The sequence below is a fragment of the Labeo rohita genome, unplaced genomic scaffold, assembly GCF_022985175.1.
Source record: "Labeo rohita strain BAU-BD-2019 unplaced genomic scaffold, IGBB_LRoh.1.0 scaffold_821, whole genome shotgun sequence".
Lineage (NCBI taxonomy): Eukaryota > Metazoa > Chordata > Actinopteri > Cypriniformes > Cyprinidae > Labeo > Labeo rohita.
The window spans coordinates 8,776-23,912 of NW_026129768.1; the positions used below are offsets into that span (position 1 = coordinate 8,776).

The 15,137-nt window shown below is 33.3% G+C and overlaps 1 protein-coding gene across 1 annotated transcript; it reads left to right on the plus strand.

Annotated features, from left to right (window-relative positions):
- Positions 1 to 6,273: 6,273 nt before the first annotated feature.
- Positions 6,274 to 13,770, plus strand: LOC127162052 (neoverrucotoxin subunit beta-like). Its single transcript, XM_051104827.1, has 3 exons — positions 6,274 to 6,456; positions 12,623 to 12,669; positions 12,757 to 13,770. Exons 1-3 carry the CDS (start codon positions 6,320 to 6,322, stop codon positions 13,323 to 13,325), a joined length of 753 nt encoding a protein of 250 aa, XP_050960784.1. The 5' UTR covers positions 6,274 to 6,319; the 3' UTR covers positions 13,326 to 13,770.
- The last annotated feature ends 1,367 nt before the right edge of the window (positions 13,771 to 15,137 follow it).

Sequence of the window (15,137 nt, forward strand, 5' to 3'; positions counted from 1 at the left end):
ATGAATAAATTATGCACCTGAATTGTCTTAGTATTTTCTTTCATTTTTACTATTTGCTTTAATTTTTGCTATTTGTGTTGCAACTTATTAGAAGCTTGTTTTGTGATGTTCAAAGATCTGTTTATCTGAATATTTTGTTGATTATCACCATTGTTGAGATTCTTACGCCGATTCTTCATGTCTATGTGTGCCACAAGTCAATCCTTTTTGTGCACAAAACAAATATGTTCAAATGGTCAAAAACACAATCAGTACACTGATGAGCTACTGTTATAAACAATGGAACAATCAATGAGCCAAGCCACTATATAAAGATTTCACCAGCATCAAGAGACCAACATTACCTGATTGAATTGTATCTTAGTTTGCTCTGCTATCATAATGTGCTTTCTCAACACAGAATTGCAGCAGCAAAAGAAAAAAATATAACGGTAGTATAATGTCAACAACCAAGTGACCAACTAAAGCAAACACTATTCACCAAAATGGTAACCTTCAAATGGAATTCACTGAAACTGTGAAAATAAACCTCTGTTAATTCTCAGTAAGAACTTCTGCATGACAAACAAAGTCAAACTGTTTGTGGAGTTGTTTAAGCCTCCTTTGCTGAGATCTTAAGAAATGTAATGTCTTTTATTTCAGTTGATTTTGTCTGTGACTGGATGTCAGTTGCAGTAATTCTAAATAATTTATAATCATATTTCTTAAATGGGAAATTTTGTTTTGATTAAATCTATATCTTTTTATTTACATCAAAACTAGAATTTAAATTAATTGACTTTCTTCAACAAGAAAAATCTACTTTCATGCCAGGTTTAATGAAACAGTTTTCATAGAAATATTGTTTAGTGCAAATTATTTATTTTTCATTGGCTCAAGTTATAAAATATAGATCCGAACCATTAACGTCCTGAATGTTCTGTGAATGTCCTCTAAATAACATCCCCTAACCCTTTAAAAAACTCCACATCATGACCGTCTTGGAACGTCCTGGGAACGTTACTAGGTGACGTCCTTGACACCAGCGTGGACGTTCTAGGAACGTTTTGGGAACGTCACATTTCCAAATAAAATATGGTCCTCTAAACGTCCCAAGAATGTCATGAATGTTCTGTAAAGGTCTTCCAAATAACGTTCTCCAAACCTTTAAAGAACTCCACATCGTGACCGTTTCAGAACGTTATGGGGACGTCCTTGACACCAGTGGGGACGTTCTGAGGACGTTCTGGGAACGTAAAATTTCTAGCGGGGTTGTGTCTTCCTTGTATTGATAATACCGAAGAGGTTCTACAAGTTAGAGATCCCACCAATCTTTCTTATGTGATGTACTCATAACCACACATTAATTGACACGATCCAGGAATCATAACGTCAGCTGTGACATGAGTACCCATCACTACCCTATTTCACCTCCCTAGGTTGGTGAAAGTGAAATTCACTACCTTAACTGGCGTCCCTAGGTTGGCGAAAGCGAAATTTATTACAGAGTGATTTTAAATTATAAAATTAATTTAAATGATTTCATAGCCAAGTTTCTCTACAGCAGATAGTTGAGGAACTAGATGACACTCACACAGCAGGTCCATCACTGAGTTCAGGGGGCTTATTCATGGAGTTGTTACTCTTCATAGACACACAGCTCAATCCTGAAGATGTTGTTCTCTGAGTGTCAACATCACTGAGACCAGGGGGCTCTCTGTGTCTACAGTGTCTCTGAGTGTCAGCAGAAGTCTCCTGCTCTTTCTTCTCATACACACTCATTTTACAGCTTCTCGTTTCTGCTTCTCTTCTTCCTAGATGATAGATTTGTATTTTAGGTCTGTATGTGGAAACAGAAAACATACACTGAAATTTGATACAATTGAGTGTCAGTTCTTGCTGGTGACCAGAAGTGAGAACAGTGACTGAAGTGTCTGACAATTTTAAAATGTTAACTTTGATAAGACAGTAAGTCTGGCTACATCAAAAATTGCATAATTTCCTACTATATATCAAGCTAATTGACATAGCCTTTATAATACTATAAAAAAGTATGATTTCATCCTTATTCTGTGATATGAAACCATGGCTGAGCACAAAAAGTTTGACTCGACTATGTTATGAAGTTAATTTGGAGAAAAAGCATGTCCATAAATGATATCTTTGTTGGACAATGGATTTGTAAGCAGGCTCATACACATGCAAAACTGAAACCAAAAACCTGATACTCCGTCAAATTAGATCTGTGCATTACGTTTTTGAGTGTATATGCAAATTAACACCCCTGCCATATGAACCATATGTTTTTCTTTGTTTTTTTTTTTTTTTTTTTTTTTTTTTTTTGTTCTTTTGGTTTTTTAAAATTAAATTTCATGTTTTTTATATTGGTACTTTAAATAAATATGTTTAAAATGTTTCTTTTATGTTGATTCAGTAAAAAGCATTAAGATGCCACTACTTTCTACATGATAGAAAAAAATAAAATTTTTCAGTAATCATCAGTAAGGTTTGATGTTTTATTATGAGATTTTTATACGTTTCTCAGATTATTTTAGTTCTATTTTACCGTTTAAACTGTTGGTTTTCACTGCCTTTACTTGGTTTATTTTGAATTTGATATGACCAGTATATCTAACATTAAATGCCCATATTCTATCATTAAGTTTTATTTTTAACAACATGACATGAAAGAAATAATATTATCACATAATACAGGTAAATGGGAAACACTTTACAATTAACAACTGCATTGGTTAAAATGAATATAAACACACACTGTTCACAGCATTTCTTAATCTTAGTCAATATAATGCTTATAAATATATACAAGATTTTAAATGTTCTCATTGGTTCATAACGTTTGAACAAAAAAAAAAAAAGTGTTTTTAACCATTAACACTAAATATGGTTTATGTTTTAAATTATTTAAATTACTTAATACATGGCTTGCTTGTACATATTGAAACACACCTTATTTAGGTAAATAGATTTAAAGGAATTATTGAGCCTGTATAAAAAAATAAATAAATAAATAAATAAAAATAAAAAATAAAAAAATAAAATAACGTGTACTCCTAAAACAAGCTTTCAGCTATATACAGAATACTAGGTCTATTCTGGGTGTTTTACAGTTGGTTACATGTCTTTATATCAAACAGTTTAATGAAATTAGAATACACACATTGACACTACTCATTTTTTTAAATACTATATTTTATGTATCTGTATCCACTTTTTGACTATTCATAATAATTCATAATGATGTCAGATCCAGTAACCACCCCCCAAATTATTAGGCCTAGAGTTGAAAACTGTCCTAACCGCGTGGCTCTTCTAGTCAGAAGAATAACAAACATCTTTCACGTGTTTGAGTTCAACAAACTATTTAGACACAAAATATGATATCACTGCTCTGAAAAGTTATAACGAACCTACCGTAATGTGAACACATCGTTGATTTCGAATCATCAGACACGTTATCGCTTTCGATTTCACTTTGTAGCTACAGCCTGGAGCAATGGGCGTGCTGAAAGATAAGGGCGTGCCGAAAAATAGGAGTGTGCTGAAAGATAAGAGCGTGCCGAAAAATAAGGGTGTGCTGAAAGATAAGAGCGTGCCGAAAAATAGGAGCGTGCTGAAAGGTCTTCACAAATTGCTCAAATCTAATAATTACACACACTGTAAAAAAAAACAACCTATAGAATCTACTCAATAAAATGAGGTAAACTGAGGTAACAATTTACACTCAGTTTGTTTGGGTAGATTCTATCCTATATGTCTGAGTAAAGAAAACCTGAATTTATCAGCTAAGACAAACTAAAAAAAAAGTTGGTGAAGTCTACACAGCAAAAAGCCCAGTGTTAAATGAACTCTCCCGGGAGTTTGAGTCCATACTCAAGAGTATTAAAATTATTAAAGACGCCTGATGTTAATAAGCAGAATCACCAAAAGGAGAAAATCTAATTTTAGTGGTCAGTGTTAGCATTAGTTGGGCTCTTGACCCGTAGCTTTTTAACATTAGCTTTTGTTCAACTGTTTAGTTAAACTAGCCAGACAAACCAAAGAGCAAAAGTCATGCAGTGGTGATAATTCTGTTTTAAAATAAACTTAATTTGAGCCACTGAAACCATTTAGAGTTCTATGTCCTTTATTTATTACAACTGCTTTGTGGTTTCACAGCAGCAAAAAAGTGATAAAGCCTGAATTTTTTTTTTATTTTGAATGTTTTTGTTGGTCACCATTGTTGTGATTCTAATGCTGATTGTTGATGTCTGTTTGTCTAAATCTAAAAAACGTTTATATTTTTTCCGGTCAAGTAAATTTCAGAAACATCTGTCTGATTAAACCAACATAAACAAAATACAACTCACTTATTCTGATCGCTACTTCATGACTTTGTCAACGCATATTGAAAACCACAAAATCTCGTTTCTTCAGGTTTGTCTGACTGTTATAACTCAATTAAAACACCCAAACAAAAACTAATATTAAAAAGTTACTGGTAAAGAGCTAAACTAATGCTAACACTGACCACTATAATGGCAACTTACAAAATTAGATTTTCTCCTTTTGGTGATTCTGCTTATTAACATCAGGCGTCTTTAATAATTTTAATACTCTTGAGTATGGACTCAAACTCCCGGGAGAGTTCATTTAACACTGGGCTTTTTGCTGTGTAGACTTCACCTACTTTTTTTTAGTTTGTCTTAGCTGATAAATTCAGGTATTCTTTACTCAGACATATAGGATAGAATCTACCCAAACAAACTGAGTGTAAATTGTTACCTCAGTTTACCTCATTTTATTGAGTAGATTCTATAGGTTGTTTTTTACAGTGCATTTGATTTGTATCTTGTGTTTGGCAACACAGCTGACATTCATGATTCAAGGCCCGAAAAGGTAGTAAGGATATTGTTATAATAGTCCGTGTGACATCAGTGGTTCAACCATAATATTATAAAAGCAATGAGAATAGTTTTTGTGTGTAAAGAAAGCTAAAAATAATAACTTTATTCAGCCATTTGTTTTCTTCTGTGTCAGTCTTCTATGCACGTACATGAGAGTATCACAATGCATGCATGTGCATTCCTGTAGCATGTGCTTATAAAGGGAGCAAAGCACATCTGGGTTCAAAACTGCGGCTCCTGCGTCAGCAGCACCACACACACATGTACTTGTTGCACACTGCAGTAAAGCTTTGATATTAGAATATGATATTAATAAATGCTGGATGGCTTGTGTTGCTCAATGGCATGCAATTCATTTTTAAATATATTGTATGAAGCTTTTATTTCTATTAATACAAATAAAATTGCGTATGAGTTTGCTATGTTAACCAATTGACAAAATAGTATTCTCTCTGAGGCACGGTAAAAACATGATACTTGCGGTAAATCAAGAAAATGATATTGAAACAATAAGACTGTACAGTGTTGAGCTATATAAAAGAGATTAGTTTTCTGTCTTTATTTGTATCCAAGCAGTTGCTCACCTGTTTAATAAAACACATAACAGTATAAATCAAGTGTGCATGATGCCACTGGCAGGTGATGCAATGACATGGTATATTACACTAGAAAAAAATTGGTTTAATTAAAAAAACTTACATATTGTGCCTTTAAGCCTGAAACACACTGCACAATTTTTGGCTGTACCAGATGAAAGATTGGCATCGTGAAACAGTCGTAGTGATTTCTGTTATCGTGGCTCCTAATCTGTCTTATAGAGAGAGAGGTTCAAAGACGGCCGTTGTCACAGTCTTCTGACTAAAGATAGCCTATGATCATTTTCTGACAGTGTCAGAAATTCAGCCTGATCATCACATGGTGTGTTTGCTGTCACGACCCACATTTACCACATTAGCCAATAAAAATGCTTTTTGAAATCAACATGACATAGCGCTAAAACAACAACAACAATAAAAAAAAACTACCTCAAGCTCTTATTCCTTCCTCTTTTGCCGCTTACACTTTTTTTCATAGCCTAAGAGTCAATAGGTGTCATCTACATGTCACACAGTTTGATCAGCAATGATCTTATATGACTGCTAAAATTGTGCAGTGTGTTGAAGGCTTTAAAGGCAGTAACTGTGTAGTTGCTGATGCAGTGATAGTTACATTAGCTCATGCATGTGTGCTGTTGCTATCTAATGGTTAACTGTAAGAGATTTACATTTTACAGAGAATGTTCACAATAATAATCTAGGAAATACCTGTAAAGTTAGTGTTTTTTTTGTAAAAACTTGCTAGATGTATGTTATCCCTTACATGTTGCATGGCTACTGTATTTCTAAAAAAAGAAGCACACTAACACTCACTGTTGTTGTAGATTATCTGGCTGTATGGTGACAGAAGAAGGTTGTGTTGCTCTGGCATCATCTCTGAGTTCAAACCCCTCACACCTGAGAGAGCTGGATCTGAGCTACAATCACCCAGGAGTTTCAGGAGTGAAGCTGCTCAACCACCTGGAAAAACTCAAGTAAGTTGAACAGTAACAATCATTCTGTCTGCTGTGTATGTGAGAGAATTTGTCATTATTTTGTGGTTGTCAAGAGAAACCTAAAAAAAAAAAAAAAACAAAAAACAAAAAAAAAAAAAAAAACAATGCATGGGAAGTCCATTAAAAATATGACAGTTTATATATTCATATAAAATTAATCTATGTATCACAGACCCATGATCAATGTAGAAGAGCCGTTTTGTCAAAGAACATGTCACTTCTGGTCCTGTCAACATGCTGTTCTTCACTGGTGGTCTGTGAGATCAATATACCATGACACTATATATCATGTTAACAAACAGAATTACTGAAGGAAAGAGAAACAGAAAAAAGAGAAGAGACAAACAGAAACACAACTACAACTAAATTACAGTCACAGCCTTAGATGAAACTGAAATAAAAGACATTAAATCTCTCAAGATCTCAGCAGAGGAGGATTAAACAACGCCACAAACAGCTTCACCAACTTCACTTATTACTAACCAGTTTGATTTTGTTTCTGTCATACAAAAGTTTTTAATGAGAATTCCAAGGTTTAGATGTTGGTTTCATTTCACAAAACATCACCGTCACTGTGGTCAGTGTTTGCTTTAGTTGGGCTCTTGACCCTTAACATTTTTTTTTTTTTTGTTACTTTTGTAATTGTGTGCTTACAAAGCACATAATAGCAAATAAAACAAAGAGAAAAAGTGATGGGGTGGTTGGTTGTTTAATGCTGAAAACAATCATCATGTCATGGCTTGGTTCACTGATATTATACTTTGTTGAATATAAAAGCCTTTTGCTTCTACAAGCTGAATTTTAAAAGTATTCTAGCAATTTAAACAATTTTTTTTTTTTTTTTTAAAGTTGTGGACAAAAGGTTTTGTTCATGGCACACATAGACATGAAGAATCAGCATATGAATCTCAACAATGGTGCCAATCAACAAAATATGCAAGTAAACATCTTTGAACATCACAAAACACGCTACTAAAAAGTCACAACAAAAATAGCGAAAAATTTAGGCAAATATAAGAATAAACACTCCTGAAAATACAAAGACAATTCAGGTGCATAATTTATTAATGTTGCAATGCATTCTGGGAGCCATGATGAGTTTTTATTGGTTCACCCAGAATGCACTGCAGCATGAAGCGTTTTGTTTATTGTCACCATCGTTGAGATTCATATGCTGATTCTTGATGAATGTTTGCATCTAAGTCACACAGGTGAAAATGTTTTAAGCAAAATATTTTTAAAATCTATTGTGTTATTTGATTTTAACAGTAACAAATTAATATAACAATGTTTCTATAATATATCAAATGTAACAACAAATTCCAGCTTTTGATCAGGTCAGTGAATCAGGATATAATACAACAAATAAATCTCTATTAATGGCTAATGCCGTTTCAAATAATGTTTTTGTTTTTTTTTTTTGGCTTTTTTTTTTTTTTTGCCATAGTAAGTGTGTTTTGCAGACACAGACTTACAGCAGCCGGAAAACAAATGTTATGAATTGAAGGGTCAAGAGCCCAACTAAAGCAAACATTGATCGCCTTAATGGTAAGTTCAAACTAAATAAATTCAACATCTAAACCTCTGTTCTAAATAATTACTTTAGACAAACTGATTAGTAATAAGTGAAGCTGGTGAAGCTGTTTGTGGAGTTGTTTAATCATCCTCTGCTGAGATCTTGAGAGATTTAATGTGTTTTATTTCAGTTGATTTCATCTAAGGCTGTGACTGTAAGTCAGTTGTAGTTGTGTTTCTGTTTGTCTTTTTTTTTTTTTTTTTTCTCTTTCTCTTTCCTTCAATAATTCTGCTTGTTAACATTCTCATTAAGTTCAACTCTGCTTCAGTGTTACTTTAACACTCTGTATTGTGGAACCAAATACACTGTGATCAGTGTTAATCCCTGAAAATTCTCCAAATAACGTCACCCAACTTTTTACAGAACTCCACAGCATGAACATCACCCACCCATGAAATGGAACTAAAAAGAACACATATAACACACCAGATCATTCTGCAGAGCAATTTTAACACCTCTTATTAACTTAAATATACAACACAATAAGGAAATATGAGATTTAAATTATTTATTTATTTATTTATTTGTGCTTATAGTTAACACATTAATAAATGATTGCCTTAAGTCTTTGCTATTATTGTTTAGTCATTACTGGTGAACAATGCAAATAGAATTTTTTTTTTTTTTTTTTTTTTTTTTTTTTAAAGCTGAGGTGTAGCCTACCAAAAAATCTGTCAAAATATGACAAACTGCTTTCATATGGGCTTACATAGCACATAAATGTAGCACATAAGTTATGAGGGCTGTCTTTATGGTGTTTTTCTAGTGGTTATAGTGTTTGACCACCTTTCTAGAAATTTGCCAAAAATGAGCAGTAGTTTCTTTTCCTGGATATTACTGTGGGCTGTTTAACATTTCTATAACACCAAAAAAGGGAACATTTTTCAGAAAACAGTGAAGCCGGTTTAAATTAAATAGTGAAAGATAATCCCAAACCTATAAGCAGTGACAGACACTGTTACATTAAAGCGTAATATTTAAATTGATTTTCAGGGCCATTGTTTTTTTTTTTTCTTTCCTTATAAATGATATTGAATCATTTACTCATTTAAGAGCTAAACATCACTATATTGATTGTGAGATGCAAATGTTCTGCTGTGACTCTGTTTGGACTATTTTGGAGCAAAAGACTCAATATTGACAATATTTTGTGTAAACTATTGGATACTTCATCTAATATTAGCTAACCTATGCTTAATTTTTTACCTTTATTTATTAATTTAATAATGATATACCACAGATAGCAACTCGAAGTATGTTGTTTATTATAGATTTTTTAGTTAATAATTTATTAATCGAAGTTATTATAAAGTGTTACTGGCTAAAACACCAAACTCCTCTCAGTTTACTAGCAGAATCCAAGAATAAGCAGGTAAAACATGCATGATGACAATTACATAATCAATTGGGAAATGATCAATACAAAGCATACATGTTCTTAAAATAAATCCAAGTATAAAAGATGCAAACCTGGTATGAAGATGTCCACACTATGAGCTCATCTGACTCCACAATCACACTGAGCCTTTTGCAACTCAGAGCAAGATAAACATTTTCCAAATGTAAGAATGACAGTCAAAATTTTAAAAGATTGTTCTTTTTCTGTTTGCACTGCTTTTTTGAACACCAACCCATTCTTGAAATGAACTTTTCCCTGTTTAATGACTAGAGTCACTGTTTATCGACTGCTGTCTTGAACTGAACACGTCCGGTGTGTGATATAATCCATTATAATCACAGATCTGTCAATCACAGTTCAGCGTGAGCTCAAAGTTGATTCTGTCTACACTGCACAAATATCTTATTCACATTGTCACATTGTGTTAGTTGTGATGAAAGCATTACAAATTATGTTACAATGGTGAGATTGTTACATTCATTCAGTCAACAGAGACGACTGTGATCAGCTGCAACCTTTAATGACATTCAGTAGATGGAAATATAATGCTGTAAACACTTTTCATCATTCGTTCATCTCAGCAGCAGAAACTGAAGAAACAGACGTTTTTCAAAAAATGTCCACATGTAAAACTTATTTCATATGCAAAGATGTTTTCTAATGTCAGCAGTGGACTGTTACACTGAAGTCTTAAAGGAGACCCGTCTCTTTAAACAGTGTTTAAATCAGAGAACTAAAATCACAGTAGAAAATGGCCTTTTTTTTACATTTTGACACTAACATAAGTGCACCTCAGGAAACATTAAAACATTATAAACAAATGCAGTTCATGTGGGTTCCATATATTAGTTAATAATTACAGTGATGTTTGAGAATCAGACTTACCCTAGTTTTTAATATAATTCACCAAAAATCACACTATGAAAAATATTAGTAACTATTGCAAATAGCGAACATATCAAAACAATATTATAACACAATTATGGCTTTACAAAAACACATTAAAATAAAACAATAAATATGAGAACATGAGAAAACTGTATTTAACAAATGTTTAATATTTTTTAATTTTCTGTTCCTATTCAGGTTTATTATTTTGCATGTTAGGCTCACTTTCTACAAATCTAATAAGACTCGTTTATTTTATTTTATTTATATATATATATATATATATACAGTCATGATCAGAATTGTTGGTACCCTTGTTAAATATAATCAAAAAAGGTTTTGAAAATCTTTAATTAAATAATATAATATATTAAATATCTAATAAAAATCACATTATGAAATAAATAATTGTCTCTAATATACAATGGCCACAATTACCCTTAGAAATTCTTGAGTAAAATATTTCTAAAGTATATTTCCATTTATATTTCCATTTTTTAGCACACCAGCATGACAGAACATGAAATTATCCAGGATTGTAAATGTGAGGTAATACAAAGGCCAAATTCCCTTAACCCTCTATGGTACGGTGTTGTTATTGTTATTGTTATTCTGAAAAAATACAATATAATGTAATATGTTAATTAAAAGGGCCGGTCTTAAGGTAGTCAATGATATGCTGTTTTTAAGCCACATGACATTTGAATGTTCCTCCAAACACTTTTTTCCACTGTCACCCCAACATGGAGGACACCTGTTGAAGTGCTCCAGAAATTGCTCTGTAAACCTAATTTCTGAATGTCTCTTCTCAAGGGAGATTTTTTTTGCATCATCTTTGGTTAGTAAATTACATATTTTTATTCAGAAATCAATATTATCTAACATAGTTTTTCTGTAAATTGAGAAAATATCAATGTTGCCATATGACAACGCTGTACCACAGTGGAATTGAAGTAATGTATTTTCCCATTGGGATTTTTTATAGATAGTAACATCAATAATTTGATTGTAATTATTTATTAATTTGAAGGGTTTATTGTAGTATATGTGTATTTATGTATAAATAAGGAAATTATTTAGTCTTTGAAAAAAATTAACAACAATATTTTACGGAAAGGGCAATAGGATTGTTAAGCCTCACAAATTAGAAAGTGTCTATAAAAAAAGAGCTCAAGCACTGAAAATCCCTAATAATTAAGTTCTGATCAACTGAAGATGTTACAAATCTGCCTGGAAGAAGACGTGTGTTTATATCGTCCTAATGCATGATGAGGACGGGAGTTTGTACCAAAGATCAAATGAATAAACAATGCAGATTTATTTTCACAGCCTTTTTGATCATATTTACTGAGGACACCAACAATTCTGACCACGACCGTATTTTTTTCTCATTTTGTAGTTGTGATGACGGAAGTTTCAGGAATGTTTAATATTGTGTGAAAAACAATCCTGCAACATTATCATGTGTGTTGTTGCACAGTGAACAAAAACAGTCGCCTATTAGTTTTTTTAACCTGTATAGTTCATATGTTACTACTTTAAAACCAATAATGGCGTCTCTTTTGACGATAATTGCGTTTTGCTCTCGTCCAGGTTCTTCATGGCTAAAGTACAAAGTAGTGGCGCGACCAAATAATCACTAATAGCTCACAGCACCTCTGCTGCTGAAAATAATCACAATCACACGATTACCAGCTGCTGATATTGGTCGAGCTTTTACAGTCAATTTGCAGGTTGTTTTGAATGTGCTGTAAAACGGGGACATTTCCGGGGACAGATCCAGTCGGGGACGGGACAACAAAAACCGGGACTGTCCCTGGGACTGCATAGCAACTGCATAGCAACCGCCCTCAGTATCTTAGCAACTGTATAGCAACAGTTTGTTGACTGACTGAATGTGTGTGTGTGTGTGTGTGTGTGTGTGCACCTGGTATTTATCACATTATGGGGACCAAATGTCCCCACAAGGATAGTAATACCAGTAAATTTTGACCTTGTGGGGACATTTGTGAGGTCCCCATGAGAAAACAGGCTTAAATCATGCAGAATGAGTTTTTTTGAGAAAGTAAAAGTGTGCACAGTCTCCTGTGAGGGCTAGGTTTAGGTGTAGGGTAGGTGTAGGGCGATAGAAAATAGGGTTTGTACAGTATAAAAACCATTACCCCTATGGAATGTCCCCATAAAACATGTAAACACAACAAGTGTGTGTGTGTGTGTGTGTTTAATGTGCGTGTGTGTGTTTTGTGTGTGTGTGTGTGTGTGTGTGTGTGTGTTTTTTCTAGTGTGGATCATGGAGGAGAGTTCAGGATCACATCAGGGCTCCACAAATGTAAGTCCACAAACAGACACACAGTTTTGTTGTTTGTTGTTTAGTTGTTGTAAATGTGTCTCTTGTAATGTGTGTTCTTGTGTTCAGATGCCTGTGATCTCACACTGGATACAAACACAGCAAACAAACACCTCATTCTGTCTGACGAGAACAGAAAAGTGACGAGTGTGTATGAGTATCAGTCATATCCTGATCAACCAGACAGATTTGATGAGTGTTATCAGGTTCTGTGTGTTGAGAGTCTGACTGGACGCTGTTACTGGGAGACTGAATGGAGTGGAAATAATGTTGAAATATCAGTGTCATATAAAGAAATCAAGAGGAAAGGAGGGAGTTTAGACTGTGTGTTTGGACGTAATGTGAACTCCTGGAGTCTGATCTGCTCTGATCATGGATTCACTGCCCTTCACAATGATAACTACACTGCTATATCTGCTGGTTCAGTGTCCAGTAAGAGAGTAGGAGTGTATGTGGACGTGTCTGGTGGCACTCTGTCCTTCTACAGCGTCTCTGACACACACAAACTCACACACTTACACACATTCACACACACATTCACTCAAACACTACACGCTGGATTTAGACTTCTTTATCCAAACTCTTCAGTGTCTCTGTGTGACATTAAACACACACAGACATTAGTGGACACAGTGTGAGTGTAATGATGTGAAAGTGTTGCTGTTGTTGTGTGTGTTTTAATCACAGGCTTCAGGAAGTTCAATATCAGACACACAAGACAGTTTCCTGTTTCAGATCATCAGGATGAAGATGTTTCTCCAGTCAGAGACACTTTCTGTGTTTTTGTTCTATAATATTTTTCAATTACTATTTACAATTTTGATGCAATTTTATGATACTATGCAATATTTACAATATCTAAGTTTTATGAGCTATTTTTTTCCCAATTAAAACAAATTACACTTGAAATACAACTTTATTTTGTATTTTAGGAAAATTAATATAATATATTTTTGTTCAATAATGTTTTTTAATTATTATTTAGCATTTTGAGTTGATTTTATGGTAGTATTACATTTTTAAAAATTTTAATGAACTATTTTTCCAGTAAAATTAAACTTTGAGTCTCTTCATTTTTGGGTCACACTTATACAACTTTATTTTGTATTTTAGGAAAATTTATGTAATATATTTTTGTTCAATTGTTTTTTGAATTTTTAGCATTTCAATCATTTTTAAAAACTTTTAATGTGTAATATACTTTTTTTTGGGTCAATCAATAATGTTTTTTTTTTTTATTACTTTTATTATTTTTTTTTTTATTATTATTTAGAATAGAAGCAACATTGTTTTTTTAGTTTTTTTTTTTTTTTGTAACCCCCTAACACCGGGTTATACAAACCAAAAAATAAAGTCCCTCAATACATAATTATAGTGTATGTCAATTATGTACAGAATAAATTTTACAGTGTTTAGAAAGAAAATAAATAAATAAACATAATTACCCATGTACATTGTAGACATTTCTATCAGTGAACAAAACATGTGTAATATAAGTTAAGTACATACAGTGACATACTGGTACTACATACACTTCTGATCAAAATCAAGCCACAATCATGAGGACAAACTAATGATCAGATTGGCTACAGAAAAAAATACGTTCAATAAAATAATTAAGAAAAATAATAAAAGGGTCCCAAGTTTCAGAAAATATGCTAGTATTGCCGTTTATTATGTGCCTATTTTTTTCCAAATGAATGAAGCTCATAACATCTCATAACCTGTCGTCCAAAGATGGAGGAAGATTTTGTTTCCGTAGCAGAAGAATACGCCGTCTCTAGTTCATATGATGGAAAAGCAAAAGTGTTTGCAAAACATCCGGGCAAACCTGTGACATTCGGAGGAAGTCAAAAAAGAGCAACCAAAGGACGAGGCTCGATCCGTGTCTTTGTATTACAGTAAGTCTGCAGGGGTCTGATGACAACGATCACATACAGGATCAACATCTCGCCAAATTTTTGCCAGCCTCACTTCTGTCCAATAAATTTGATGAATACATTTTAATTGGATAAGACTATGTTGTGCACAAACAGAGGAGGTGTGGACACGGGACAAGATGTGAGGCAGACGTCCGACTCCCACTGTTGCTTTAAGGATTAGTTCACCTCCAGAACAAAAATGTACAGATAATGTACTCACACCCTCGTCATCCAACATGTTCATGTCTTTCTTTCTTCACAGTAAATTTCCCAGTGTTAAATCAACACCACTTGGTGTTCATATTTGTACCACCAGCAGGAGTTAAAAGTAACACTGAAGCACTGTTGGAGTTAATTAAGTGGTTAATTAAGTGATGATTGTTTGATTTTTGAAGACACCTGATGAAAACAAGCACAATCACTGAATGAAAGAGAAACACAAGAACTACAACTGACCTCCAGTCACAGCCTTAGATGAAATCAACTGAAAAGACTTGAAATCTCTTTTATTACAAACCAGACTGACTT

Bases quoted from the DNA above. Each gene is read 5' to 3' on its own strand.
- LOC127162052 (XM_051104827.1), top strand. From the start codon at position 6,320: ATGGTGACAGAAGAAGGTTGTGTTGCTCTGGCATCATCTCTGAGTTCA. The intron at 6,457-12,622 runs GTAAGTTGAACA...TGTTTTTTCTAG, and splicing joins AACCACCTGGAAAAACTCAA to TGTGGATCATGGAGGAGAGT. The intron at 12,670-12,756 runs GTAAGTCCACAA...TCTTGTGTTCAG, and splicing joins CACATCAGGGCTCCACAAAT to ATGCCTGTGATCTCACACTG.